Below are 27,842 nucleotides of genomic sequence, written 5' to 3'. Positions count from 1 at the left end.
TTTAAATGGCTTTCAAGTTGTTTGACTCATAGGAGTTTCAATTCCTAATATTTTGGTAAATTCCAACAAGTTTTTGGTGGGTATGTTTATCTTAGTGAGAGATTTTTACTAAGATTCCTAGGTTTTTTTAAAGGAAAGGGACAGAAAGAATGGGAAGAGATAATGCTGCTTTGCCCAGATCTACATCCGTTTCCATTGAAATTGTCAACAAAAGGTTGGATCCCAGGGATGCTGTGAAATGCAGTATCTTTTAGCCAAGTAATACCCTTATTCAGCATATTGAATGTAATTGTCATGGTTTAACCTGGTAGACAACTGAAACAACCACACAGCAGTTCACTCACCCCTGCCCTCTGCAGTGGGATGCGGGAAGGAATCAAAAAGAAAAAGGTAAAACTCAAGGGTTGAGATAATTTTAATAGGACAGAAAAGGAAGATAACAACAACAATAATAATAGCACATACAAGACAAGTGGCAACAACAGTAATAATGGTAGAATATACAGAACAAGTGATGCACAGCAGAGTTGCTCACTACCCAGAACTGATACTTGGCTAGTAGCTCCTGAGCGGTGTTGCCTCCTAACTAACTCCTCCCAGTTATATACTGAGCATGGCGTCATATGATGTGAAGTATCTCTCTGGCCAGTTTGGGTCAGCATCACTAAAGGCTTTCATGTATGTGTTTGGCCATATCTCAGTTGGAAACATGATTTGTGTGATGCTTTGGCACAAACTGACATTGACAGTTGTGGCAATGTGTGATAGATGTCCTGATTAGAATCAAACATCTAGGGGCACAATTTGACTGGATTTGTTTTAAACAGTTTGGAGGTTAGATAACACAATGACAACAAAAAAGCAGTAAGAAAACAATTTTTTTTCAAATGAACCCAAACAGTCATGTGGGCTCCAAACTCCTTTTGTTTTTCACCCCCTTGGCATTTACTTGTTTTGCCATTTTGCTTTTGTCTCAGGCCATCTCAGTTTTTCATTTCTGGTACCAGTGGCCACCATGGACTGACCCATCACCAAAAGTCTTGAGGTTTCCCTGTAACCCTGAGGAATTTCTGAGACATCTGACTTTAGATTGGCATAGGAGTGAAGGATAGAGGAGAAAACAGATGGGCAGTAATGATACCAGGTGACAGTTTTCTGGTGGATCAGTTTAGAGTTCGACACATCCCTCAATTCCCACCACAGGGCTCTATCCACTTGATTATCCCATTTGCTTAAGAAACTTCAGTAGTGTTAGAAAGAGTGGCATCAAGACTGAAAAGAAAGCAAGTGAAACCACTCTGCCCCTCACACCTCAGGGTTTGATGAGAATCCAGGATGAGTACATGTATTTTGTGAAAGGTCTGTTCTGGTAAAACCTGCCTTCGTCTCAAAAGGGACTAGAACTAAAGTGAAATGAACACTAATAATACCAGCTTATCAACTAGGCTGTAAAATCTTATTTATAAGCCTATGGATGCTAATTAACTGCCTTGCACTGTCCAGCAGAATTGTGCATTGTTCCCAAGTGAAGGAGCATGGGAAGTGTTAAAAACATTGCCACATTGCCACATTGATGAACGTCTAAGCCAGGTGTTTTGTATACCCAGACTCCTCCCATCTGACAACTTTTTCCCATTATTTTGCCTTTTTATATAAGGCTCCCAGTCCTCTGTGGAGCCAGGAGTTAGAATCGATGATCCTTATGGGTCCCTTCCAACTCAGGATACTCTATGATTCTATGATACAAAGGGCTCAGAGAGGAGAGGTGCCTCAGAAGGCAGGGATGTGGAGGAAAAGGCACAAGATGGGGTTATTTTATTGTCAGTCTCCTTTTATAACTCACTGCTGTGTGCCAGCCCCATAACATGCCCAGTATTTCAGCATGTATTACCGTTATAGTTTCTCCTATTTCTGAGGTATTTTTCCCCCCACAGTTCACAATTCTGTTCGCTGCCATTAAGCACTGTGCCAAAGGGTTGATGCTTTTATTCACCAGGTGTGTTTTATGCAGGGTGGTTCAAGTGGGTCATTGCATGAGACCACCTGAGGTTGTGCTTTCTGCTTGCCTCTGTCCTTTCCCCCTCCAAAGTCTTTCTGAAGTACACATGCCACTGAGAGGATCTCCACTAACTCCAGGTTTGGAAAACTCTGAATTTCAACTTCCCTGCTTTCTCCAGTGACTTTCTTGACTAGATTCAGGAGATGTCTCATACTCCAAAAGTCTCTGCTGCCGGAAGAGTTGTACACAAACTCTTATTCTGCCTTTTGAGAAGCTGACTGTCTCTCACCCTGAAGAAATTTACTCTTTTAGTTGTTTTGTAACTCTCTCCAGCATTATCTCTAGTTTTCCACAGCTCCTTGGAAATGCCGACACTGGAACTGAGCAAAATATATCGGAATTAATCCTGACAGTGCCTTGTACTGTAATAAAACTGCATCCCTACTTCTTCCCCCTATATTTGGTACTTAGCTTGATCCTTTTGCTGTGGCTTTGAGGTAAATACATCTATTCTGGATTGTAGCTGAGCTAGCTTGCTTTTTTGAACCTACTGAAAAGCAGCCACCTACAGAACAGTAAGAGAAGAGGACGTGGTTATCTGATACTCTCCCAGCTCCGACCATTTTGAGATGTGGTTTCTGTCTATTTACTAATATTTGATGGATTTTTTTTCCCCTTGTGAGTTGTCCCGTCATCTTTGTCAACCCAAGTAAGAATTTAACAGCTCAACAACTTTTGGCAAGGACTTCCACATCTGGTCAAATTGCGTGAAGAATTATCTCTGTCTAATTTGCTTTCTAAACTGGCTCTTACCAGCTTTGTTTATCGCCCCTTAGTTCCTGCGGTGGAACAGAGTGAGCAGTCAATGCCTACCTGCTTCCCCTAGTCCCCTTGTGATTTTTTAGATCTTTTATCCTCTCTGTGTCATCTGTTTCTTCAACCTGAAGGGTTATGGCTAGTGATCTAAGCAGGGATTCATGTCCTTTTCTGTGTCAAGAACATCTCCCAAATCTTTTTCAGTAACCATCTCTCAGGATAAAATCCCCTCCTCCTGCAAGTATGGGCTATGCTACTGAATGACTGATTTGGTTGTACTATATTTTCCTTTATTTGTACCTTTTTAGCTTGTTTTCTGTCCCTGTGGATTCTTACCCTTTGCTTCATAGTGACCGAATGCTTCCCCATTGTTCTCCTCAAAGCCGACGTGAGTTTTCACTCCTCAGATTTTATGTTATCCCCATGCCCTTTTCTCAGTATTGAGCCCCTACCATGCTCTGGCAGTTTTCCCAGTATCCCAAAGCTTATAAAAACAAACAAATAACCTCAAAAACCTCACTCAAAAAATCCTGCCGCACATAGCACTGAGATCTTTCTCTGACGCGTGTTTTATCTTGACTGTGCCTATCCTGCTTTTTCATTCCTCTGACACCATTTTTCCCGTGCTGATTCATGTTTATACTGAGCACGTCTGTAGAAGCCATCACAGCTAAAAGCTTTTGACTGAGTAGGTTGGAAGTACTCCCTTTTTAACTTGCTGATGAGTCTCTTATGTCAGACATGCAGTGATTTAAGTAAAATTGTCCTTATCCTCGCAGAGCTTTGTCTAATAAAATCCAGACTTATTAAATATCCTTTTCTCAGTATCCTGTTGCTGCTGAGCTCCCATGAACCCATTAAAATGTCTTAACACAGCTGTATGCTTAGATGGCTTCCAAAGAGAGAGGGGAAAAACTGGACTGTATGATGTAATGATATATCGCCAGGCAGCCTAACTCACAGGGGTGAGGTGATTTCTCTACTGTGGAAGATTCAGTATCAGTGGGTTTATTAAAAGCTTTTTTGTGATGGAGTTTAAATTTCCTCCAAGTGTACAAGTCTTGCAGTTCTGACCCAGTAACTGCATCTGCCTCTTGTAACACAAGACAGGAAAATAACCAATGAAGTTGCAAGATGATTGAAAGCGGGAAATTGCTGTCAAACAACTGTGGTGCTCAGTAAAGTCAAGAGAGAGGTAGTCAGAGGAAATCTTAATTACATTGTTCAAAATATAATTGCTTTTTATGTCCTAAGGATGTTAGGTTAAAGAAAAATACTGGGATACACTGCTTTGGCTCTAAGTTATAGGTCCAGTTGCTTAGGTCATGATCGTGGGCTAGGGTGTTATTGGCTGAAAGAACTACCCTGGGCTTTGCTTTTGTTTTGGTTTTAGAAATGATAGGGCTTGAACAGCTGCTTTGAAATATTTTTGTTATTATCACATATTAGCTGTTAAGTGTCGGTGGCGTATTTTTGGAATTAGGCAAGACATGTTAAAAAAAATAATCTCTGACCAGAGAGTGTTGTGTTTTTTAAGAGTGCTGTGTTGTAAGTTCATCTTTCTTGCCCTTGACTCATGCCTGTGTTATTGCAGTAAGCACTAACATCACTGATAGATATTAGTAGGTACAAATTGGCAAGGGCTGCTGATGTCTGTAGTGTTGACTGATAGACACCAATTAAGAAAACTGGCCATATGACAGTGGATTGAAGAAGTCATCCAAGGAGCAGGTGATTATTTATATCATTTTCTTTTATATCTCTTGGCAAACTTAAACTCTAGTTCATGTAGGCTTCAAGCCAGCACTGTTGCCTGAGGAAACGGTCCAATCCTTGGCGTTCATGGCTGATGTTAAGTGTTCTGTGGCCAAGCAGTAAACGTGAGCTGAGAACCAGTCTGGGTAAAACTCTTTGTTTCAATGCTCAGTCACAGAAACACTTCAGCAGCCGCAGAAAGAACAGGCTGCCATGATGGGCAGAAGGCAAGAATGAAGGAGAGCATGCATGCAGGATGAATGTGTCTTTGACAGCATGAGCCAGGTTAAAAATAGCTTTTAAATAGCTTACTAATTTTCTTTTATTTGCTTTCATTTATTTACAGTTTAATTTAAAGACTCTATCTGCAAGGGCAGCCTGGAAATTGTGTCTGCAGTTTTGAGGATATAGGTCCTGGGGCAGTGCTCAGGGTAGATGATAAATGCCAAAAAGGAAACAGGAGATGGAATTGGCTCCACAGGGATATTTCGTTAGAGACAGAGGAGTCAGTGAGAGGCAGGACAGGGGAGACAAGTCCTGGATGCCTTTACTGTTTCCTGTGTCTCTCACTAGCAGTGTAGTTCTCCTGTGCTTTCTTTATACATCTATTCTTTGTGGATTTCTGTATCATCCACAATGACAGTCACTGCCATTAAAGAGAGGAAGATGCAAGTCTCTTGGTATTCACAGCACAAGACATAAACCTGTTTTGGTCCCAACAAAAGGCAATGTGATATTTCTCCTTATCTTTAATGACTTAGGTCTTTTCTTTACTGGATGGGGCCATTTGCTGCCAGCATCTCACACCTCCACTCCCAAACTGCTGTGAGTCTGGTGGATGCTTCATCTGCTGTCCCCTAAGGCTAAAGTTTGCTCCTTGTCCCTGTAAGGCAAGGCTGTGTGCAACCCTCCCCAGCTGGAAACATAAGTCTGAGACAAAAACTTTTCTGGCATTCAAACTCACTTCCTGCAAAAGGAAATGTACAGGCAATGGACTTCAGTTATCACAGTGATTTCATCCTCTTCTTAAATAGACTGCCTGAATAATTGGATGCTGTATATTTTGACACGGACAGTTTGAGGGGTTTCCTAATGGTAAGTGTATTACTTCAAAGATCTTTGTATTTTGTGTAGTGTTGTGGGTTGGTTATTCTCCAACCATATCCTACAAATACGTGGAGAGAAGACAAAGAGAAGGTACATTTTTATCAAAACCTGACCAAGTCAATAATAGTAATAATGATTTCTAGAGCTTCATATGGAAAACCATACTTTGTATGGTATACCATACTTACTGACTTGCTGTGTCTCATCAATAGTCACCCATAGGCCATTTAATGAAAGTATTGGTTTGCTGGGAGTAGGGAGCACAGGCGTCTTCTCACTCATATGAAAATGATGTGCAATTAACCCCAGGTGGCCAAACAGTGTAAAACAGTGAGTAACAGTACTGCAGCTTTTGATTTATGGGGCGCTGAGCGCTGCAGGCTGCTAAGACTCCCCCTTAGCTTGGCAGCACCTCTTGTTTTCACTAAGATATCTCCTGCTGCAGAGTTTTGTTGCCATCAAAGGATCTGAGCATACCCATGAGGTCCTCTCTTGGTGCTATTGTCACTTTTAACAGCTGCAATGTTCTACCTTCATCTGGGTCGTGGGGAAACTGCATTACAACATCAGGAAACAGAAAACATCAAGCCCAGGTAAAACATGACAAAGCAGATAGAGCAGCTCTGGCAAGCTGCTTATCCCACAACTCATGAACCATCTTTTCCCACCAAAGTTATCAATGCAAAGAAGTTTCTATTAAATAGGGTGCTCTAGGAGTGCCAGGTAGCAGTTGAACGACAGGCTTGTGCTGTTTCTGCTGATCATTCTGCTGGTTTTACCTGCAGCTGGGGTTTGGGGTGTGTTTTATTTTAGCTTTGTTTTTCCCCAATAAAATTCCTCACTGCTGTAAAGCTGTGTGGTTCCCATTCCAAAAAGTTCTGTTAACTCATGCGACCTCTGAAGGAATTAAACATATTTTGCTTCCTAAACGGAAAGCCACTAGAATATTTACATAGTGAAGTAGTCTCTTAAGATTTATCTCCTCCTTCCTCCTGGATTTTAAAAGAAAATAAATTCCACTTGCTTGAAGTTGATTTTTGCTTTAATATATTTAATGATGTGTTGAGGACAGTGGGCTGGAAGCGCAGGGATTAGAGTGCTCGGTTCTCTTCTCAATTTTGTCAGGGACACGTGTTAATTCATGTAAACTCTGACCCTCCTCTTCTCTTCTTCCCCAGCACACTCTGTTTTCTATTGTGTAAGAGATGTCTGAGCATACATATGGCTTTAGATTCTTGCAGGTTTATTTAATACTGAAAACAATATCTTTCACAGAAGTGCAGAACATTTTTTCTTGAGTTCATTACGCTTCCTCTTAATTCCTGTAGATCCTTTAAATCACATTTTAAATGTCACTTCTGAAGCCCAGTATCACATTCAGTGTTTAAAAATGGGAAAAAAAACATTTTGGTACTTTCTTCACTATCCTCCCATCTGCCAAAACTCAGGCCTTTTGCAAAAATCAGCAACTTGACGTCAGTTCATTTACCCTTAGGGACAGTAAATTACCACGCAGCTTAAGTTATAAAAATAAATAACTAAGCGTGGTGGAGGAGAGATGGAAAACAAGAAAACTCTATCAAACCCTTCCTGGGTTCTGAAGACGGTACGATTATAGTGTTAAAATGTCCGAACAATGCAACTGAGCAGAAGGTGTTTGATCTTGAGCCGTAGCTGGTACTGTGTGAAGCTGTGTTACTGTTTTTATGCAGCCTTTGGAAAGCTCAGAATTGACCTGTCTTTATTATTTTTATTGGCTCCCTTGATAATAGACAAATGGGGCTAACCTGAGGCCAACATAACCAGCAGGAAATTTGGGTCATGGGTAGTTACATTTTTAAAACTTGTGTTTTAGGGTTGTTCAATCAGGGTCATTGATTGATTGTTAGGCGGTGCAGGGAGCCCCTAAATCATTGGAGGTGGCCAGATAATGACAATCTGCCAGTGGATTTTGTTTGAGGGAAACTTCCCAGCTCCCTGTGGAGCTGTGCTCTGCAGTGAGGCTGTGAGGCCTTTTTTTCATGAACGCTCCAGTCCAACTGGCCTGTTTGGACAGAATAGCCTCTGAAACTTGGCAGTTGCATTTGAAGTCCTCTGTAGTGCCATTTCCCAAGAGATAAGGGAAAAACATTCCAGAGAAGTTCATACCCCAGAAAGACCCTACATGCGTTCTGAAGTTAATGGTTTATTATGGCTCTTTAATATTTTTTTTTCCTCTTTCATTTTTACTTTGAAGATAAGAGGTGGCAATTGTTGCTTTAAATTGTTGAGATGTAGCCCACTCTCCAGTAAATCATCCTGAAAGTTAAGACCCAATTTTTTTTCTACATTATGTCCACTTGAAAGCTTGCCAGAGATGCCATACTGCGTACTTTCAGGAGCTACCATCCTCAAGCAGGAGCTGTTGACCCTACTGTATTATATGACCTTGTGCATCCTCAGTTCTCCATGCTTTTGGATAATCTGTACATGAAAAATAGAGCTTTTTGGAGAACTCATCTGTGGTGTTGTAGGAGCAAGTTATGAGATATTTAGAGATGGCATGAAGTAGAGTTTGTGTGTTGGGAGGAAAGAGGGAAATAGGTGATGTTCCTGTAGATAATAGATGATGTTCAGCAATATGTAGCATAGGGCTTGCCCCACCTTACAAGTGAATCCAGGTTAGTACAGATTGAAGTTTGACATCTGTTCTAGAATAACTCCACATGTAGGTTAATCTTCAGTTTTTGGATTTCTAGGACTGATTAGTCTTGTGTCCATTGCAGGTGCCTTCCTCCCAGTAGCTGCATACCTCCTAATGCCTTGAAGTTTTGTCTTTTTACATTTTAGGATCTGGCTGATTTGAGAATTGTTGTACTGGCATACAGATGAGAATTTGTTCACATGTTTTCAAGAAGAGAACAGGGCACACTGAATGGGGGCCAGGCTCAGTTGAAATGTGGGAACCACCAGCCCTGTCCTGAGGGTGGCCCAGCTGCCAGCGTATGCCAGACCGGTGCCAAACACCATAGACTTGCTTTCCCTGTGGAGTGGCGCCCAGACTTGCTATGTTTGTGATTTAACTGTCCCTGCCCAAACACACACAGGGTGCCAAACCCTTCCAGAATTTCTACATGTTCCTTTTTGGCTCACAAATGTTTTTGACCACTGTAGCTTTGTAATTTATTGCTTCAGGTCCACAATGTGCACTTACAGTTAGATTTAGCATGTGGGTAGTTAGAGAATTCTTCTCTAAGGTATGTATTCGAATGGAAACATAACATCTGACCACATTAAAGTCTCCTGAAAGATGGCTCCATGGCAAAGCTTGTATGTCAGGAGCAGGGTGGGGCCCAAAATTCGGAGAAGTGTTGTTTCCTATAACATAGGCTGGAAAAATGTTTCTTGAGAGTTTGAGTGATTTGTGCTTGCTTTATGCTTGTGATCTGCAGTGGAACAGTGTGGGTATAAAAACTACAGGTTGAGATGCCTGTTCGTGTTTCTAAGATTGTCAAAGAACAACTAAAACAAAATACAACCAAACCCAGGATCCCTTGGATTATGGAGTAAGGAGGAGACAAAGCTGTCAGTTTTCCTGTGCCTAAAGTTAGACTCTGAAATCCCTGCCTGGGTTTCAGAAAAATACACTCCCTTGTCAGAATTGCCCAGAACTAAAGTAATGTAGTTAAAAGCAGTGATAAACCTAGTTGCCTGATTTTGTTACTGCGTTAAATCTGTGTCTCTTGGTTTTGGAGGTTTTATGGGGGTTCTATTTTTTTGGGTGTTTTATTTATTGTATCTATTTAGAGGGTGTATTATGGGCTGTGGTGTCCATTGCAATGATTAGTATGTTTGAAGTTACTGTAGTGACAACCAAGTATAAACATTTGCAGACTTGACTCATGCAGTAATAGGTGATTCAGTGTTTTGCTGTGCACCGTGAACTGACCCATAGGTTTTCCCAGGGTGATCACAGGGCAAGGGGCAGGCTACTGAGGGTGGCGTTGCACAAGACCTCTTGGATAGATCCTACTGATCACCACCATCCAGTGGGGAAGGCCGTGCTGCTCTCCCCACACAGGAGCAGTGTGCTCCTCCTGCTTGCTTTGCACTGGCCCCGCTTCTCACCTGATCCCACTGCTGAGCTGCAAACTTACCCACAGCAGAAAACTAGTGTGTGGAGATCTCATGTGTGTGTGCAGTGAGGGGAGTAGTTGCTGCCTGGGTTAGTCACTCTGCTGTCCTGAGAAGCACAGTGACCTGAACCCCAGCCCCAGTGTTAGGTGATGTGGATGTCAGCGTGACATTTCGGGGCATTCATGTCTCAGGTGTCCTTTTTAACAACCACAGGAAAACTGTATGCACACCTTTCCTACAGACATGAGGAGAGATAAGTGCTATTTCAGATGTTGAGGACGTAGGACATTGCAGTATGGGACCTTTGTTCCACTGCTTGAGAAGCTGGTGAGTGTGCTGTGAAGGAGGCAGAGGGAGGAGAGGGTCAGGGCACATGCAAGGCCGGTGATGGCTGTCCTGCCCTCACTCCTGTTGCACAGCTCCTCTAGGAAACCACACCAGTCACTTAAACCACACACTTCACAGGTGGTTGCCTCTCTCATTTTCTGTGTTTCTGACCTGAAAGCACAGGGTCAGGTTTGCAGAATTGTGAAAAGTTCTCAATAGCATTTGAAGTCAAGGGGAGCTGGGCGTGGAGCTCCACTCAGGTATAAAATCAGGACCAGGGTTTAGGCGAAGTGTTTCACCTTGTGTTTTGTACCATTTTTACTCATACTGCAAAAGACAGATGCTCCTGTCATCTCATCTTCCTGGTACATGGAAAAGATCTGATCTTGAGGTTTTTCAAGTAGGAAGAGGCCACTAACATGCCTAGGAAAAAACTTGTAGGAAACTAAGACATTTGGTATCTTGAGCAGCAAAAAAGTCACAGGGCTATGTGCTGACAAATGAGAATGCAAATATTGAACAGTGTTTCATTAAATGAGTACTGCTGTTAGGAGAAATAACAACTTGCAGATGCAGGCAGGAGTCTGTCTGATGCCTGATAAGCACTATGAGGTCAATCTGACATGATCTTCCTTCTGTTTTTCAGACTATTGGCGAGTCAGAGATGCCCGGTGTGTTGAACCAGTTATCACCAATGATTAAGTCTTACAACGAGAGGACAAAAGATGATTATACCTGTGAAGACTTCCTTGTCCTGCTGGTATACATGTATTCTGTGGTCGGAGAAATCAAAAGTGGGAAAGAGCTGGATGCAGCTGAAGGAAAGGTGAAAAAAGCACTAGTCAAGGCAATTTGTGATGAGCCAGAGCCATCTCCTCTGTTGCAGAAAATAACAGGTAAGACCCTGCTTGTGTGGTGAGAAACGGGAATGGTGTGAATGCCGGAACTGGGAGAAACACATAAAAGTGGCTTGACTCGTCTGTGGTGCTGAGGGTACATGAGTAAGCACAAGGATTTCCTGTAGGTTTGTTCCATCTCCCATGTTCACATATGCCAAATGCTGACAGGCTGTCCTTGAAGAGTGCTGAGTCTGATGGAAGCTCTACAAGTTGTTCTTTTTGTTAAAGGTTGGCTAAGTTTGTGTGTTTTCATAAGGTAATCTTTTCCACAATTTCTTTCATTGATCAGTGTAAAGTTGACCCTGGGAAGTCAAAATTAATCCTGGAAACATGTTCAGTGAACCACAGTTGCTTTGTCAATACGAGGAGCTGGCCTGTCTGGCATAAAAGAAGAAATGTGTCTAAAACCAACATTGAGCTTTTTGCTGAAACAACATGAAATTAGTCTTTAAAAATAGCATGCTGAGCCTTTTCTCAGATGAGCACTCGTAAAGCAGAAAAGCCCCAATCTCTCACTGCTGGGGTTACATTTTAGAAGAAAATAATTCTTAAAACCCAATGAATAAACTGTAGCTTGAGGGTGGTGTATCTGAATGGCAGAAGGGGTCTTGCTTCCTGCTGTCACTTTTCTCAGGATTTACGACAGAGAGGAGGTTGTTGACCAGGTCACCTTTGAGATAGGAAGTGTATGGACATGCATCAAAATGTGGTGAGGAGGTTACAGTTGCCAAGAACGGGCCGAAGTGGGGAGTCACGAGGGCAGTGGAGTAATGTTGGTGGTGGTTATTTTGGTATCATTCCCTCTGGATGCTTCTGCTTCAGAATACTGATGTGGTCTGACTGGTCTGCTATTTCTTTGAGTGTATAATAGTTTAATGGTTAAAAGACTCTAGAAATGGGCATGTTCCGTTGCATTTTGCACTGTGCCATGAATACTCCTGGCCAGTGTTTCAGGCTTCTCCTAAACTTTTGCTCCCCAAATTTTTCCATATGTACCGCTCACCTTGTCCACAGTATGGTGCTTCCCTCACAACTTCAGTAGTGTCTTCTACTGGGTATGGTTCAGTCATTTCTAAGTCTGAGTTTTCATATTTTGCCTTTTCTGCTATGACTGACAGTGTTTCAGATCACAGTTTTCTGAGTGTCCCTTTGTTGTGCCTAACGTAAGTGTGGGACGATTGGAAGTCTCTAAAACTTCAGTGGAGTCTCAAAGCTGGACCTGCATTTCTTTGTACACAAATGCTTCCCTTGCTGCTCTCTATGCTGGCAGGTTATGTAGTTGCAAGCACAGATGGAGATCAAAATAGTCATTGTCTTATGTTCCATAACCTGCCAATAATTGTATTGTTTTTTACAAATACATTTGTATACCTGATTTCCAGTGTGCATTGTATCCTGAGTGAAAGTGAATATCTGGGGTTTTCCCCTCAAATTCTGGACAGATGAACAAGTCGATAAATGTATCGGTCCCTCTATCTTTTTGCATGCTGGGCACACTATTATAAGTGTGATTCATGTCTGAAGTGCAGCATTCATCTCCATAGGCATAAGTATTCACTGGGTTATGTGGGGCACCCGACTGTGAAAAAGAGAAAACCTTGACACTGTACAAGCACCATTCAGCAACAACCAAAGCATTCCCGTGTTATGGACGTGAGTTTAGCCACAAATCCAGAACACAGCACCATACAAGCTGCTGTGAAGAAAGTTAACTCCATCCCAGCCAGACCTAGTATAGGTACTTTTAGACCAAGCACATCATTATTATGTTATGAAGTTAATTTCATAGCACAAAGCCTGAGTCCTTGTATCCTTCAATTTCTGTATCGGGGTGTTTAGCACAGCCATGGTTGTGCTTTCTGCACCAGTGTGTGATAGTATCTCCCCTTGCTTCCATACTTCTTTAGTTCGTCACCATTCTTTGTTTTTACATCTTATTTAGAATGGCAGTTCATTTGACTTACACATGAAAGAGGAGGGGATAAATTATTAAAACTTAGTGTCATGACCAAAAATAAGGATTGTCTTGGGAGGAAAGTAAAAAATGGAATTTCCAGGAATGCCCCTTAGATAGTTTTCATGCCTGTTTTCATCCAGTAGATTGCTTTCTCAGCATTAGTGGAATTTGCTGAAGTTGTAATTTACTGTATTTGCAGTATAGTTGAATTGGGGAGACTTAGAAAACATGAGCAGCCTTAGACCTACTCTTCTTTCTTTGTGGCAGCGATGAAAGTTGGGGTATAGATGGCAGTGCTGGTCTCCCCTTTGGATACATCTGCTTTCAGCAGAACATGCTGTGAACCACAGACCAGCTATTCCTTTACCAGGTATGGGTTGGCCTGTTTTTACAATGTCAGCCCAGCTCTGCATGTTAACAACAGCCATGGATCTGGACAGGTTGTGAACCTACAGCATTCTGTCCTCATTTTACTCTTAAGTCAGAGCAAACCTTTTACAGCCATAAAAGTTGATTAGCCTGAAATCAATTTCAGTAATTCCTGGAATCTCCCATTCATGATCAGAACAAAGCAAACTGTCCACAGTCATTATTTTGAGTTTTCTATCAAGATAAACGATATGCAGAATGTTAAATTGGGCATGTCAGGAGAGAGAAGCCAGTTATTGGGTAGATTCAAGGCACTGCCTGCTGGCTCACCCTTTGCCTCTGGGTTCCCATGTTGGAACAGAGTTCCTGATTATTTAATATCCATTCTGCAGTAAATCTGCTCTTACCAAGGAACTTAACCCACAGAGCTGCAGGTTTAGGCTTCAAACCCTGCGAGCAATGCATGATCAGACAGCGTTGGTTATAACAACAGATAGCAAAATTCATAGTTACCTTTAAAAGGCAGCCAGGAGGATGCTCCATGTAGGCTGCAAAGCACTTCAGAGTTGAGAAGTGCCAGTAACTCAGTTTCCCATGCAACTATCATTTGACTCCTGTGTGCACTGTAGCACAGTCTTCAATTTCATGATTATATAGTGGCTGCATTCAGTGTGTGGACTGAACACCGCAGAGAGCCAGAAAAATACAGGTTGTTATTCTTGCACATGATGAATAAGTACTAATAAAGTAAGCGAGACTCTCTATACAATATTCAGCAAGTAACTTTCTCTGGGCCTCAGTTTGCGGTTCCTGAAGTGGACTCGTACTCTCAGCTTTGTGCGACTCATTTTGGAACTCAAAGAAAAGCATTAAATTACTTTTTCAGGTACTAGAGATTGCATGTCTTTGAACAGAGGTGACTCTGTGCTCTGCTTCCCGATACACCTGGTGCCTGATGTTTTGGTTTAGTTTGAACACAGCACTGTACTAAGGCTGTTTGGTTCATTTAAGCTGAAACTAAAAGCCATATCTCAACTGTGGCTCAGAACTGCTGCCTAAGCCTTTTGCTTTCCTCTTCTCTACAAAGCATGGAAGATGTGCAGGCTTGACAGATACACATTTTTGTTGGTTTTATTTGTTGTTCCCATGAAGTCACTGGAGAAATAAAATGCAAACCCCTTGTAAAACATTAGCAAGCTTGACTTTGGAGGTCAAGTCATGAGTCAAAGTAATAGCTGGGTTTATATGAGGTGTCGTTTATTCCTATTATACTTGTTAAATGTAAACTTACTTATGCTTGCCTGAGTCCGTGCCTATAGGAGATCTCCAGTGATGTGGCTACCTCACAGAACGAGTGCAAACCTCCCCCAAAAGGTGCATCTCATCAGTGCACAGGGGATATTTATCCGATATTTGGGTTTTGGCATTACCTAGTTCAAGTGGGTTAGTATTTGCAATAGTGGAAAAGAAAGCGATTCTTAGAGATGTCAGTCTATCCATCCAGTTGGCCACACTGGACTTCTCTGGTGTAGCCGAGATGATTACAGCCCTCTGCAGAGTATGTTGAGATGCAGCACTTGTGTAAACTTATATTGTGAAAGAAGCATAAGCGCTCACAATTTCCTGGCTGTTGAGTGTTGGGCTTCTCAGCCTTGCTGTGGCCTGAACATATGTTTTCCAAAATATTTATACAATAACATTCTCCATTTATGTAACACCTTGTTCCACTGAAGCACTAAAAATAGCTGGGAGTTGTTAATTAAAATGAAAATGCAACACATTAATCACCCAATGAGAATGAAAGAACACAATATGTTTTTGCATGCATAATAATAGAAAAGTGTATTAGTGGTGTTGTGTTTGATGGAACTGTTAAATAATACGTGTTGGGGTAGACTATCTTAATGCTTTGGGTAATAAAACTGATCGTAACAGTTCCAAGATTTCTCCTGGGTGTAATTTACCGCAGACATATGTTCTTCATCACTGTTTCCAGCAGAATGTTACAAATTGGAGGGGAAACAGAATAAACCAAAACATAATGGAAAACGGTGCCTTTCAACAGAGTGTTGGGTTGGGGGGCATTGTGGGGGTGTGTTTGGCAGCTGCTAAAAAAAAAAAAAGCTGTAAAATATTTAAAATATTTATTTTATCATCTTATCTGTTCATCTAGTTTTGTAAATGTCCATGTAGAGCTGTGTACAGCTACAAACAAACGCAGAAGTAATGCTAATAGAGCCACAAAGCAATTAAAGACCTGTTTTTTCAGCTGCACCGTTCTCTTTTTTTCATCTGCAAATCTCCCTGGGAGCTTTGTAGAGCAGATCTGCGTTTCAGGGTGTGCTCCTGAGGCTGGCAGGCCAGCCCCAGCACTGCTGGGGAGCTCTCAGCTGGTGGGGTGTGCAACAACAGCTGTAAGTATCAGTTGTACCTTCTGGAGCATAGAAGTAGCTTCTTGTGCCAGGAACTGCTGTTTATCAGCCTTTAAAAAAAATGGAATTTTTGATCATAAAATGAATTTCTAGACTTTTCATTGCTTTTTCTATATTCTATGCACTGAAGTGTAGGCATTAGCATCTTGGTCTAGACTCGCTGCTTTGCCTTCTGATGTCCTCAGTACATGATTCTGAGCCAGCAATGTGTGCTTGAAGCCCAGAAAGCCAACTGTAGCCTGGGCTGCATCAAAAAGAAGCGTGCCCAGCAGATCAGGGGAGGGGATTCTGCCCCTCTACTCCACTCTGGTGAGACCTCACCTGGACTGCTGCATCCAGCTCTGGGGCCTCCAGTACAGGAAAGACGTGGAGCTGTTGGAGTGAGTCCAGAGAAGGGCCACAAAGATGATCAGAGGGCTGGAGCACCTCTCCTGTGAAGACAGGCTGAGAGCTGGGCCTGTTCAGCCTGGAGAAGAGAGGTTCTGGAGAGACCATGTAGCAGCCTTACAGTTCCTGCAGGGGCTACAGGAAAGAGGGAGAGGGACTGGTTGCAAGGGAGTGTAGTGATAGGACAAAAGATAATGATTTTAAACTAGAAGAGGGTAGATTTAGATTAAATATCATGAAGGAATTCTTCACTCTGAGGGAGGTGAGGCCCTGGCACAGGGTGCCCAGGGAAGCTGTGGCTGCCCCCTCCCTGGCAGTGATCAAGGCCAGGTTGGATGGGGCTTTGGGCAGCCTGGGCTAGTGGAGGGTGTTCCTGCCCATTGCAGAAGATGGAGCTAGATGGTCTTTAAGGTCCTTTCCAACGCAAACCATGCTATGGTTCTTAGGGAATACGTTACACAGCCTACCTGAAGGTATCACCCTACTGCTAGCGTGGCCTAAGTATCATGAGTCCTAAAATCGATGTCATTTTCCCCATTACAGGTAGGTAGGTAGGTATGAAATTAGACTATTTGAATTTGATTGTGTAAGAACACAGAAGGGCTTCCCCTGCTTCACAGTGGAGGTGTATCTCAGGTATCTGCTAGTGATTTCTACACTCTCCCCATACTCCCGCTCTCAATTAATGTAATTTAGGAAAATACTGTGAAACTGACATTGTTTAAAGTCATAAAATCCAAGAGTAAATGTAAATGATATAAAAATTTTGTGTGCTTTTATGAAGAAAATCTTCTATAAAGTTTTGCTAGTTCAGTGAAAGTGTAGCCCCATCCCTCACTTGTGTAAAGCTTATTTCCAGCTAACCCCTGAGTTTCACAACAACACTGAGTAAATAAAAAGTCAGGAAAACATTCCTGGTCTTCATAGTCTTTTTTTTTTTTTTTTTTTATATACTTTGCTGTTTCTTCAGAGTTTAATTCTTACTACAAAGAGACTTTTCTCACATGTTCTTCAAAGCTAAAGGCTTTATTAATGGCAAAGTGTAGGCAAATTAGAGGAGGATTAATCTGGTATTTCTAAGTAGCGTAGGTATTTATACTGTGGACTGTAACTGGCTGTATTTATCCATGATAAAATAAGGCTGCATTTAGGGAAATACAGAAAAATCAAATGTTGTCTCTTCAAAGTTTTCAATAAAATGTAAGTGAAGAAATTCAAAGTTCCGTTCTTTTTTTTTTTTCTTTAACATTTAGAGAAGCCTTTACAAGCTTTGCTGTCTCCCAGGGCTTCTCAAGAGCTTTCATCTTGCCTGTTCACACCCCAGGAGCTCTGCATTTGCAATGACTGCCCAGGGAAAAAAAAAAAAGAAAAAAAAAAAGCAGTGTGTTGGCAGTGCTGGGTCCCGCTGGGGCATCCTCTGGGTCTGGGTACCGGACCCGCGTTTAAGGATCCCTCCTTGCTTCCAAGGCGTGCGTGGGAGTCTGTAAGTAGATAGGGATCAGCTCCCCACCAGAGCAAAGGTTTATAAACTAAACTGTTTATGTTCAAAGTTCATAGAGTGGGTTTCAGAGGGTGAGGGAATACCTCTATGCATCAAACAGCTAAACGTTTTGAGTGTCCACACAGCCTTTGCTCTCAAATACTGATCAGCTTTTTCTGGTGCCTGATGCTAAAGGGTTATTTTCATGCCTAATGTTAGTGTGAAAGCTTTGTGCTTCCGTTTGAGTCACCTTAGCCTGTTGTACATGCACAACTGCCATAGGCTGTGCTGTTTGGGGAACCCCGTAGCCTGCAAGTCCAAACTGCTGCTCTATAGTGAAGGCGACTGCCAGAAATGCCTCCGAGTGGGCATGGTCTGGGTGGAGTGAAGTCTGCTGTGATTTACAGAGGAGCTGGTGTGGTGTGGCTGTGTCAACTTCAGGGCTGCTCCCATCATTATGAGTGCATTACTAGGAAGAAAAACTTTCTCATAGGATGGCTCCAATCAAACGATAAAAAGAAAGCCACTGCAGATTATAGCAAAGTTTCTTTCCCACTCTCCCATGCTCCCCATGTCTCCCTCAGTAGTGAGGAGATGGTCCTTGCCCCTCCCAGGCTGGCGTGCAGATAAGGCACAGTTGGAATGAGTTTTGCCTTTTGTGTTGGATGACAAAATGTAGTCTCTGTTGATAGAGCTGAATCGCTTCATCCTGCCACAGTGCAGAGATTATTGCTGCAGCCAGAGGAAACTCACACTCTTTTCTTCCCAGGTCTGAAATGAGACTGATGCTCAGGAGGTGGTGTGGACTTTTTTCCCCTGTTCTCCCAGCTGATATTACAGACACCTATAATACCCTAAATAGACACCTACAATACACCTGAACACCCTCTCTCAGACTGGCAGAGGGTAAGATGATGTCCTGGTATCTTTCTTAGTTTCTTGGTACATTTTGGACACGATGCAGTGGAAAGTATTTATGTTCCAAAAGTCCCAGAGGATCTGACACTGACCCATGCGAGAGGGGCTGTGTAGGGAGCGCCTGCGGTTTAATGAACCCCAAGATGCTGCCACTGCTGCAGTCCTTTGCTTTATGGTAACTGAGCTGTTGTGGGGGGAGAAGATCGCTTCACATGTCCCAAGGTGTTAATGTGATTTACGCAACAGTCACAAGAAGATTGTTGTGAGCTTTCTTCAGAAATGGGGAGAAATGTGGTATGCACCGAATCAATGACCTGCTCTGCTTTGGCTGCTGACTCTGCAGGCGCAGAGTACGCACCTTAATTTTCGTCAGTTCTACTTAGGACCCTTGAGCTCTCTGAGGCCTTAGTACGTCTCCATTGTGACCTTTCTAAAGGCTTCTTTCCATTTCTGTTCAAAATCCATGGCTGGCAAGCGGTCGCTGTGTCGCTGCCCACACAGATGCCTGGGATATTCCTTGGCAGGGAAACATGTAGAGTTTTCTAGTCAACTGTTCGTGAGATAAATTGTTTGTCCTAGCATTCTGCACGACTTTATGTCTAAATATACATATGTGTCTTTTTGGTGTGTTTTTAAAAAGAACCAAGGCATATCTTAAAAATTGGTGTTGAGCTAGGGTACTCGAGGTGAGAAAACCAGGCCACTTCATATATATGCAGGGGTACTCTGTTTGGATTTCATGATGTATATTAAAATGTATGCTAGAAGACAATCCCAATGGAAGCTGAGTGGCTTTGGGTGGGAGGTTAATTTTTTTAAAACTTTCATATGTTGTCTGTTTATTTTGTCTTCAGCACCTGGTCTCTGCTGGCTCCAAACTGGATAGTAATTTTCATTGAAGTGTTTATAACATGAAGTCTTTTTTTTTTTGTTGTTGGTTTTTATCCTTTTCTAACATGAGACATATGCCTGCAGCTCTGCAGGCTGCTGTCTGGCTGCCAACTTCTCAGGACAGCCAACTGCAACAGGAAACTGATATGGTGCGATTTCCATTAATGGTTTGTATTCTTCTTCAGCATGAAAATTCAATAGCATTTAAAAGATGCTCCTAACATCAGAAATGTATTTCCTTTGTGTATAAACGAAACCAGAAGCTGCTTTACAATTAGGCAACTTTTTAAAAGGTACTTGCCTATGTATGTGGCAAGGGTAAATCCTTTTTTGGTTCTTTCCATGCAAGTCACTTCCTTGTGAAACCTTCAAGTTCTGGCGTGTTGTAAAATTATGAGTAAATTCTTGCTGTTTTGCAGAGCACACCCAGCCTGGCAAACCAAAACCAGTGAAATATTAAATAACTGTCAAAGTAAGAGAAAAAAAAAGTACTTGTTAGTAGTCACCACCCATGTGACAAATCTCCTGAGATTTTGTTGGGGTTTTTTTATTTTGCACACAGGCACAAATGTTAAGGTGCTTGCTATAGATTGTGAAAGTTCGCTTTGTCACATTTGAGTGCCACCTTGTCAGAATTTCTGAGTATTCTTTTGTAATTTTTGTCAATTTTGGTGTCTGTTTTAAATAACACACTCTGTGCTGGGTCTGATGGCAGAGGGACAGACAACATTGCATCCACTGAAACAAGGAGAAGTAACCGTCAGCTTTACATATTTCTTGTTTTCTTCTGGTTGTTTGGGGGTTTGGGGTGGTTTTGGGTTGGTTTTCTTTTCCTTTTTTTTCCTGGTAGTAATTTTTTTGTGCTTATCATGAGATTTAATCAGGGAAGAATTCTGTCCTTCAAATTTTGGGTAATCAACCTGTATCAGACCAGCAATCTCCATGTATTTTAATGACAATGCAGTAAGATGAAATCCAGTATTTCAAGAAGCAGTTGAGCCCAGAGGCCTAAAGTGAAGTCATAAAGCTATACATCCTCACCAAAGAAAAACCAATTCTCTTGAAGAACTGACAATAACCCATCTTTTGTTTTGTAAAACCTTTCTTGTGTTGGTCTTGACATCTCAACAGCAGAGCTAGGAATATGACAATAATGTTGGAAAGGATTTCTAGAGTTTAATAAATATCTCTGCAGTTTGTGACTTAAACATCCATCACTTGCCCATGCAGTTCACTAGTCAGCATGCCCTGTTTTTCCCCTCTTCTTCCCAGGCTTTGGAGACTCATGAATTTTGGCTCTGGAGGTCTTCTGTTCAATCGTTCATTATAGTCAAGATAATTTGCTTTCACATATATTATACTTTAAGGGTCAAGTTCTGCTTCTGCGTAAATCAGTGTGAAAACATGCAGGTCTCCTGCTTGCAACAGTCCTGAGATCAAGCTAAAGGAACAGCTCAAACTATCATGACGTGGTCCATGGATCAATTCTGACATAAGGGGGTAAGCAGGATTAAATATTTTCACTGATCTGTGACCCTTGCTAATACAGCTTTTTCTTAATATAACAATTTAAATACCTTCCTTAGAACTGTTGTTGGTGCTACTGCCATTTTGTTTTCAGTGACATCTAAATATTGTCACGTGCTAGAGGAGTTCAGAAGCACTACCTTATTTAAATCAGTAGTTTTTCACAAATCTCTTCATGCAGACTCAAGCCCTTAGTATAAACCTAAGAGACAGATCTCTCATGGTCTTGTATTTTAAATCAACATGGAGAAGGTGCTCTTATACTCCCTTTCTCCCTGCTTGTTCTTGTTTAGTTTTAAATTTTATAGTTGAGTAAATGTCACCTCTGGTGGTTAAAGTTCAGGTCAAGTTACATTTTGCTGTGACCCTCCTGCTCTCTTTTGTAGTCACTGGGACTGGGGTCTGTCAAGACAGGAAAGTTCACAGATCATAGCCTGAGGAATTTTTCTCCCCCCGTCTTTCTTGGATATCCTTTCGTCAGGCAAGGAAAATAATGTTTGTAAAATTGGATAGAGGGAGTTCTGTTAATTGAGAGTTTTGTGTACATAAGAGAGTGATGTTTGCGCCCTACACAATTTTCGAAAGCATTATGCATCACTGAGGCTGATTTGGAACCAGATGTCTGATTCTCTTTTAATTTCCCACTTTATTCATTAAAATAAACATTACTGTGGAAATACTTGCCTGATGAGAGGTGGTAACAGCCAGTCATAGTCAATTAGACACATTTATTTAATGAAAAACAATATAAATATGTATTTGACTTGCATGGATTTGTGTTAATATGGGGAATGTGTGGATATAATGTATGGTTTATTCAGACCACCTTCTTTAGGCTTCTTTTTTCTCCTGCTGGCTGTGCATATTGGTTTTACAGATCTCTCTACAGCCTGTGTATTGATGTAGCCCCAAGACTTTAAAAAAAAAAGAGAGAGAGATAGGTAGATTTAGAGTTATAAAAGAGGTTTTGGGGAATGCTTCTAGCCATGGAGAAGTGCTGCTGCCTGTTCACCATGCAGAGCTACCCAGATGACAGCTTCTTTCCCAGACTGTTACCAAATATCAGCGCATCTGTACCCATAACGCTCCCCTGAGGTATGCCCTGAGCCCAGCAGGAATTCTGCCATTCCTCTTCATGCTCTTAAAATGTTGAGCAATTGGAGAATGTACAGACATGACAGAGGCACTCTTGTGCTACCTTGAAGGAGGGTTATTAGAATGGAGGCTGCAAATGAGAAAAACCTAATAAAATAAAAATTTGGAAAGAGTTTCAGTTTCTTGCAGGCTTGCCTAATAGAAGAAAACTGGGAATCAGTCTTTTCTTCCCCTTTCAGCTACCTCCTGTGTATTCTGCTCACATTTCTGCAAATCAATGCACTGAGGAAGAGAAGTAGTAGGGGCTAATTGATCACATTCGTATCTTGTTCATGCTGAGGAACTATAATTCTAACTAACATTTGAGTGCTTGCCTTCACAAACTCACTGTTGTTCCTTTGATGCTTTTCACATAATGTCTGAAGTGAGCAAACAAAGCACTTAAAAGCTGAAACAACATTTTTGATTGTAGACGATACTTATTTTACTGGGAAGTTCAAATAATTTGGCTGCACATCATAGCCTGCACAAGTGATCAGTGCAATAGCAGGTTGTCCTCCAAATGGACCAAATGTTTACCAGCAGGCAAACATACCACCTTGGCTTTGCAGGTATTTGACAGCATCAGACTAGTAAGGTTTATGAATAATTGATTCAATTTGAGATTTTTCTGTTTTAGCTTTGTTTGTCTCTTCATGATGCAGCTCTTCCCCCACACATCCATTCCTCGCTGTCCTGTTCCTCCCTGGTTTCACTTCTGCCCCCATTACCAGCCCACTGTCCCAGTTCTTCCCTCTGTCTCTCCATCATCCTTATGGATCCAGTCCACCCTTGCTGTGCTTCCTTTTTTGGTCCACCTTTTGGGGGGTTTATCAGTAAAGGTCAGGTTGCAAAGGTTGGATGTTGCTTTATTTCTGTTTGTAATTATTCATTGGTGCCTTTCTATTTGATTCTCGTTCTGCAGACTCCTTCCTTCTTCAGAAATAGTGTTATACTGAAAGTTCATCTTTCCTCAGCGCTGTCCTTGTCTAAAGGTCTGGATATTTTGCTTTTATTGCCCCTAAGTTACATCTGTGGTGGTTCCTTCTCAGTTCTTATCTTAGAGAGCATTTCTCTGTGCAGAAAATGCACACTTATCTGGCACACTTTTTGAGAAACAAGAACCTGTAGCAGTGATAATATATGCTCATTTACTGCCAGTTTTATGAGACAAGAAATTACAGTTTTTGCTATTTTAGCTTTCATTTTCCATGCCCATTTACCATCTGCTTCTCCAGCAACGCAGTGTTTCTGGCAGATAGATAGGAATTGGGAGTGCATCGTGCCTTTTATTTTGCAGTAGGTGGGGGTTTCTGCATTTTGCAATGGTCACGTCCCTTCCTTAACCAACTCCCTCCATGGCGCTGGGTTTGAGGTGCAGCTTTGTGCCTTCTCTGTGCAAATAACTTCTTCCAGTCTCTTGCCTGCAGTGCTAGACAGAAGGGTTTGGATTGTTTTGCCTTGCAGCAGCTGTGATTGTTGGATTTAATATATGTTTGATTCTAGTATATTCACCAGTATCTCTTTCCTGGTTTTGAGGAGATAAACTGGGATGAGTCATAGAGCACTTATTCCCAGAGATAGCTTCAGCAATCAAAAAGGGACCATGAATACTTCAGGCAAAAGTATTAGATATTAGGCATAGATGGTATGAAGGTCACTGTTTTTTGTTATTTTTTCCCCCTCCCTAAGTAGACAAAGTTCTCTTCAAACAGACTGCAGAAATACCAATTAGTGTGCTTCATTCTGAAATGTAATCAGATTTAAAATGTAAAAAATCCCTTTCGGCTACAGTATAATCGGAGCCCTTAATTATGAAAGGCATATGTTCTCTTCCATCTTGCTTCCCTCCACCCGTGTACATAATTGTCCCCCTCAAATGATTTCTTCTTTGTCAAAATCTTTGTGACGTTCTACTCCTGGTTTGCTCAGAGCAATGCTGTTATCTGGTGCATTAGGTTTGCGTTGTTGGATTCTTGCAGGATAATATACAGTGTAGTTACACTGATTACTTGCTATTTCGTGTGTCATCTGTGTTTTGGAATATCTCAAAGCTTGTCAGTCTTCCGGTGGGGATTACATCATTTGGGGGGGTCTCAACTGTTCTCAAACAAAAGCATACTTCAGTGGTAAAATATGTATGCCCGGACAGCTGGCAGTCTTTCAAGGCTCCAAACTTGACACAGAGTTAATCCCAGAGAAATGTATTTTCTCCTATTCATAGTAACCAAACAATTATTATTTCCATGGGGTTCTTTTTTTCCTTCCCCCATCCCACCCTAACCCCCCTCCTCCTTCTTAATGTAGGGTTTTCTTTACAGATAGTTGTTACTGACATAAAATACACTTCTTTGTTTGTTTGTTTGGATTTTTTCCCCCAGCCACTTCAGGATTTATTCTGGGGTCCTGATTTTGTCTTCTGTGTACACTTTGAATGTTTTGGCAGTGGTCAATTCAAATTAACAATTGCTTCTTTAGTGGTAAGCCTGGTCTTGCTTGAAATGTGCAAGTCTCCCCGTTATTAGCTTGCCTTTTCTTCAGGAGAATACCTTTGGAGAGGAAGGTACCTGCACTTGCAGAGCTACAGCAGATACTGCCTGGTATTGAACTATTGGCACATATGCAAACTGGTATCACAGACTGGATCACCCATCCTGTATGCACCATTTATGACAGAAAGGCTTTGTAAGGGTTGAGTTGAAGCACAACTCGTTACACTAGTGTGAATTTCATCCCAGTATCCACTATATAAAATGACTTCAGAACTGTTATGAGAAGATGCTAGAAAAAATAGCAGTGCAAAATTGGGCCAAGCATTTGCCTTGCACATACTTAATCTAGATTTTCACCCTATTCCTACCACTTTTTTAGGTGTAAAAGATATATGCTACATTCAACTTGTTCTAAGGAAAACCTGTCTGCCAGTTTACCAACTCCCAGCTTTTACTTCGGCTGCCCAGTTCCAGGCTCATGCCCTGGTGGGTCCCTGGCAGGTACCAGCTTCCGCAGTCGGGGTCCCCTAAACCTGCAAAGCTGCCTTTGGGAGCTGCTGCAGTCAGAGGCACTGCGGGGATCTCTCACACAGCCACAAGATAAGGATGTAGATGAAGCTAAAACACCTGCAGAATATTCTCAGCTTCAGCAGAGAATTTGTTTTATTTTCCTAAAATATTATTGCATTAAATATTTTTAGCATATTTCCCTAATGTTAAAAATTCGACTTTCCATTTGGAGGAGGATTCAGGCATAGAGTTTTAGTAGCTAATATGAACTAACAATAGTGAATATAAAATGTAAATTAACAAATAATATAAATTTATTTAACATATAGCATCAATAAACAGATTGCTATTGTTAGGTATGTAAGTGTGGATTTATTTCTATATCTGATCCACCAGAAAGCTTGTGTGAGTTAAGTTCATAGCTTGCAGAAGGCAAAGTTTCCCCTTGATTTTTTTTGTAGGTTTTTTTTTTAATTTGCAGATATTTCATGTTAAAAGATGTATGGGAGTGAGGAATTTATGCTTTTGTTTCACATATGTTGCAGACATCACTGGCATGACAGATGAGTTCTTTCTGTATGTAGAAAAACATTTAAATAAGTGGAAAGTGCATATGAAAAAGTTATGGGTTTCTTTTTAAGTTTGGAGCTTTCAAAAAATATCCCTTAAAAAGATTTTCTGTCTCTTTTTAATTTACCACAGATTAATGAAATCTCCCTGCCTCTTAATTTCAGTGGAATTTAATTTTAATTACCTTTTTTTTCTTGTGTGTGAGAGCTTTCCAATATAAAGAGATTAGATGACCTCCATTCACTCCTCCTGTGACATGCTGCTGCTGTAAGAGCACTCTGTAAGGTGTTAAGCAGAGTTGTGCAAACTCTCAGAGCTGTTCTTTACATCTGCAGCAAGTCTCACTTTTGCATGATTTGCAGGCAAGTCCTGCAGTCAAGTATCTAGGTAGGCAGGTCGTGCAAATCAGAAGGTTCCTGGAGGGTCAGTACGGTAACCAGTGGCGGCTGTTTGTAGGATCCTTAGCACTGAGCTGAAAATTTTGAAAGCTTTTGATTGGAGTGGTTCTCACCCCTAAAAATATTACAGGGCCTCCAGAGCATTACTATTTTGAACTAAATAGTGGTTGTGTCCTTCAGTTTTCTTAGGCATCTGACCAAAGATCATTGAAGTCAATGTGAACTCTTCCACTTCCATCAGCATGCTCAGGGTCGTGCCCTTAATGAACTGTGGTGGTCGCTGTCCAAACCAGAAGAGATTACGCAATACAAACCCATGAGGTACGAACCGGGACGGATTCAACAGCAGGCTGATTTACTAATGCTACCTTCAGTCAAGGCAGTGGGACATATAAAAACATCCCATGGGAAAAGTGGACTTTTTGTTGCATTAAAGTTACCTTTCAGCTGACCTAATAGTGGTAGAAACATTTCAGTGTGACCACCTTGCCCATACAGCGATGTCAGTGATGGGAGGTTGGGGTGGGCATCTAAGGTTTTGGAGTATGAGTATTTATCATTAAGCAATTACTGCCTCATCTGTGGGGTAAAAGAAAAAGGGGTTGATTTTTGTTCTGAAGGTCTTTTAATCATGATAGGACAATTATTTTTACACTGCAGAAGTTTTGAAAGCTGTAGTGAAGATGATAGTAAGAATTAAGAATCTCTGTATAGAGAACCCTGAAAATATGGTTAGTATAGAAAGCTTGGTAGTCTAAAAGTTAGGAATTCAGGTATTTTACTCTATGAAAGTTTCATAACAAGGAGAAAGAAGGAAATCAATGATGTTATGCAACATTGCTCCCTTAGTGTCCAGAGGAAAATATGGAAAGAAGATTCCCAAACCAAAAGACCATATTTAACCCTTTCACATCATACAACTGAGTAATCCAGTAGAATTTAAAAATACTTTTGTAAGTAAAAGAAAGGGAAGGGACATATCATAATAGTAAAAAAAATTCCAGACAACCAATGAGTTTGGGATAAATAGTGAGCAACAGAGAAAACCAAGTACATTATTTTGAAGTTTGACTTTAAGGCAAGTATCTTCAGCCTGATCTCTGGAAAGGCTTATAAAAGCAGAATTTTCTTCATTAAACCAGGCTAATTTTTGGTGTGTCTGTTCAGGCCCTTACTGAACCATGCAAGAAGAATATTCCTACAAGTGGAAAACATAGTTAGAAAACTACAGTCTGAACTGAGGTGTGACCCAAATAGTCCTTCACTGGTGGGGTCTGAAAGTGCAGAACTGTTTACTTGCTTTTGTTGGGCACAAGTATTAACCTTGTGACAGTAAACCTTTTTGTCTGTGTGATGCTGAATTTTAGCTTTGCAGCAAGAAAAAACGCGAGCTGCTCAAATGTGATAATGGTATTTATCTTGAAATTTATTTTCTGTTTAGTTTAGTTTTTAAAATACAAGATTTTTTTTTTGAGTTATCAGAGGGAACTGAAAGAAGTGGATATCGTTATGTTAAACTGTTGCCTGCTTCCCAGTTTTGTTCCATGCTAAATTATTCCCTTGATAAACAGAATAGAAAGTATTTGTGCTTCAGATGTTTTATGATTAATCAGCCTCTGTGTTTACGTCTGGATTAATCAAAACAGAGCTACTGCTGAAGGGTAGAAATAATCCTGCTGGTTTATGCTTCTGGCCACTACTCCTGCCTCTCTCGGGTGCCTATTTCCCAACGTGTGTCAAATACCACATAGAAAGTAT

At 41.3% G+C, this 27,842-nt stretch overlaps 1 protein-coding gene across 1 annotated transcript in view; it reads left to right on the top strand.

The window, feature by feature from the left end:
- The window catches only part of SCFD2 (sec1 family domain containing 2), a gene marked incomplete at its 5' end in the record, with an annotated part of 198,986 nt that overhangs the window by 79,317 nt on the left and 91,827 nt on the right, over nt 1–27,842 (top strand). Inside the window, one exon of the mRNA XM_084266919.1 lies at nt 10,767–11,016. Within this exon, the coding sequence (XP_084123045.1) occupies nt 10,767–11,016 (250 nt within the window). The remainder of the gene's footprint in view (nt 1–10,766; nt 11,017–27,842) is intronic.

The sequence above is a fragment of the Gallinula chloropus genome, assembly GCF_964237585.1.
Source record: "Gallinula chloropus genome assembly, chromosome: 7".
Lineage (NCBI taxonomy): Eukaryota > Metazoa > Chordata > Aves > Gruiformes > Rallidae > Gallinula > Gallinula chloropus.
This window is presented reverse-complemented; position numbering and strand designations above follow the sequence as displayed.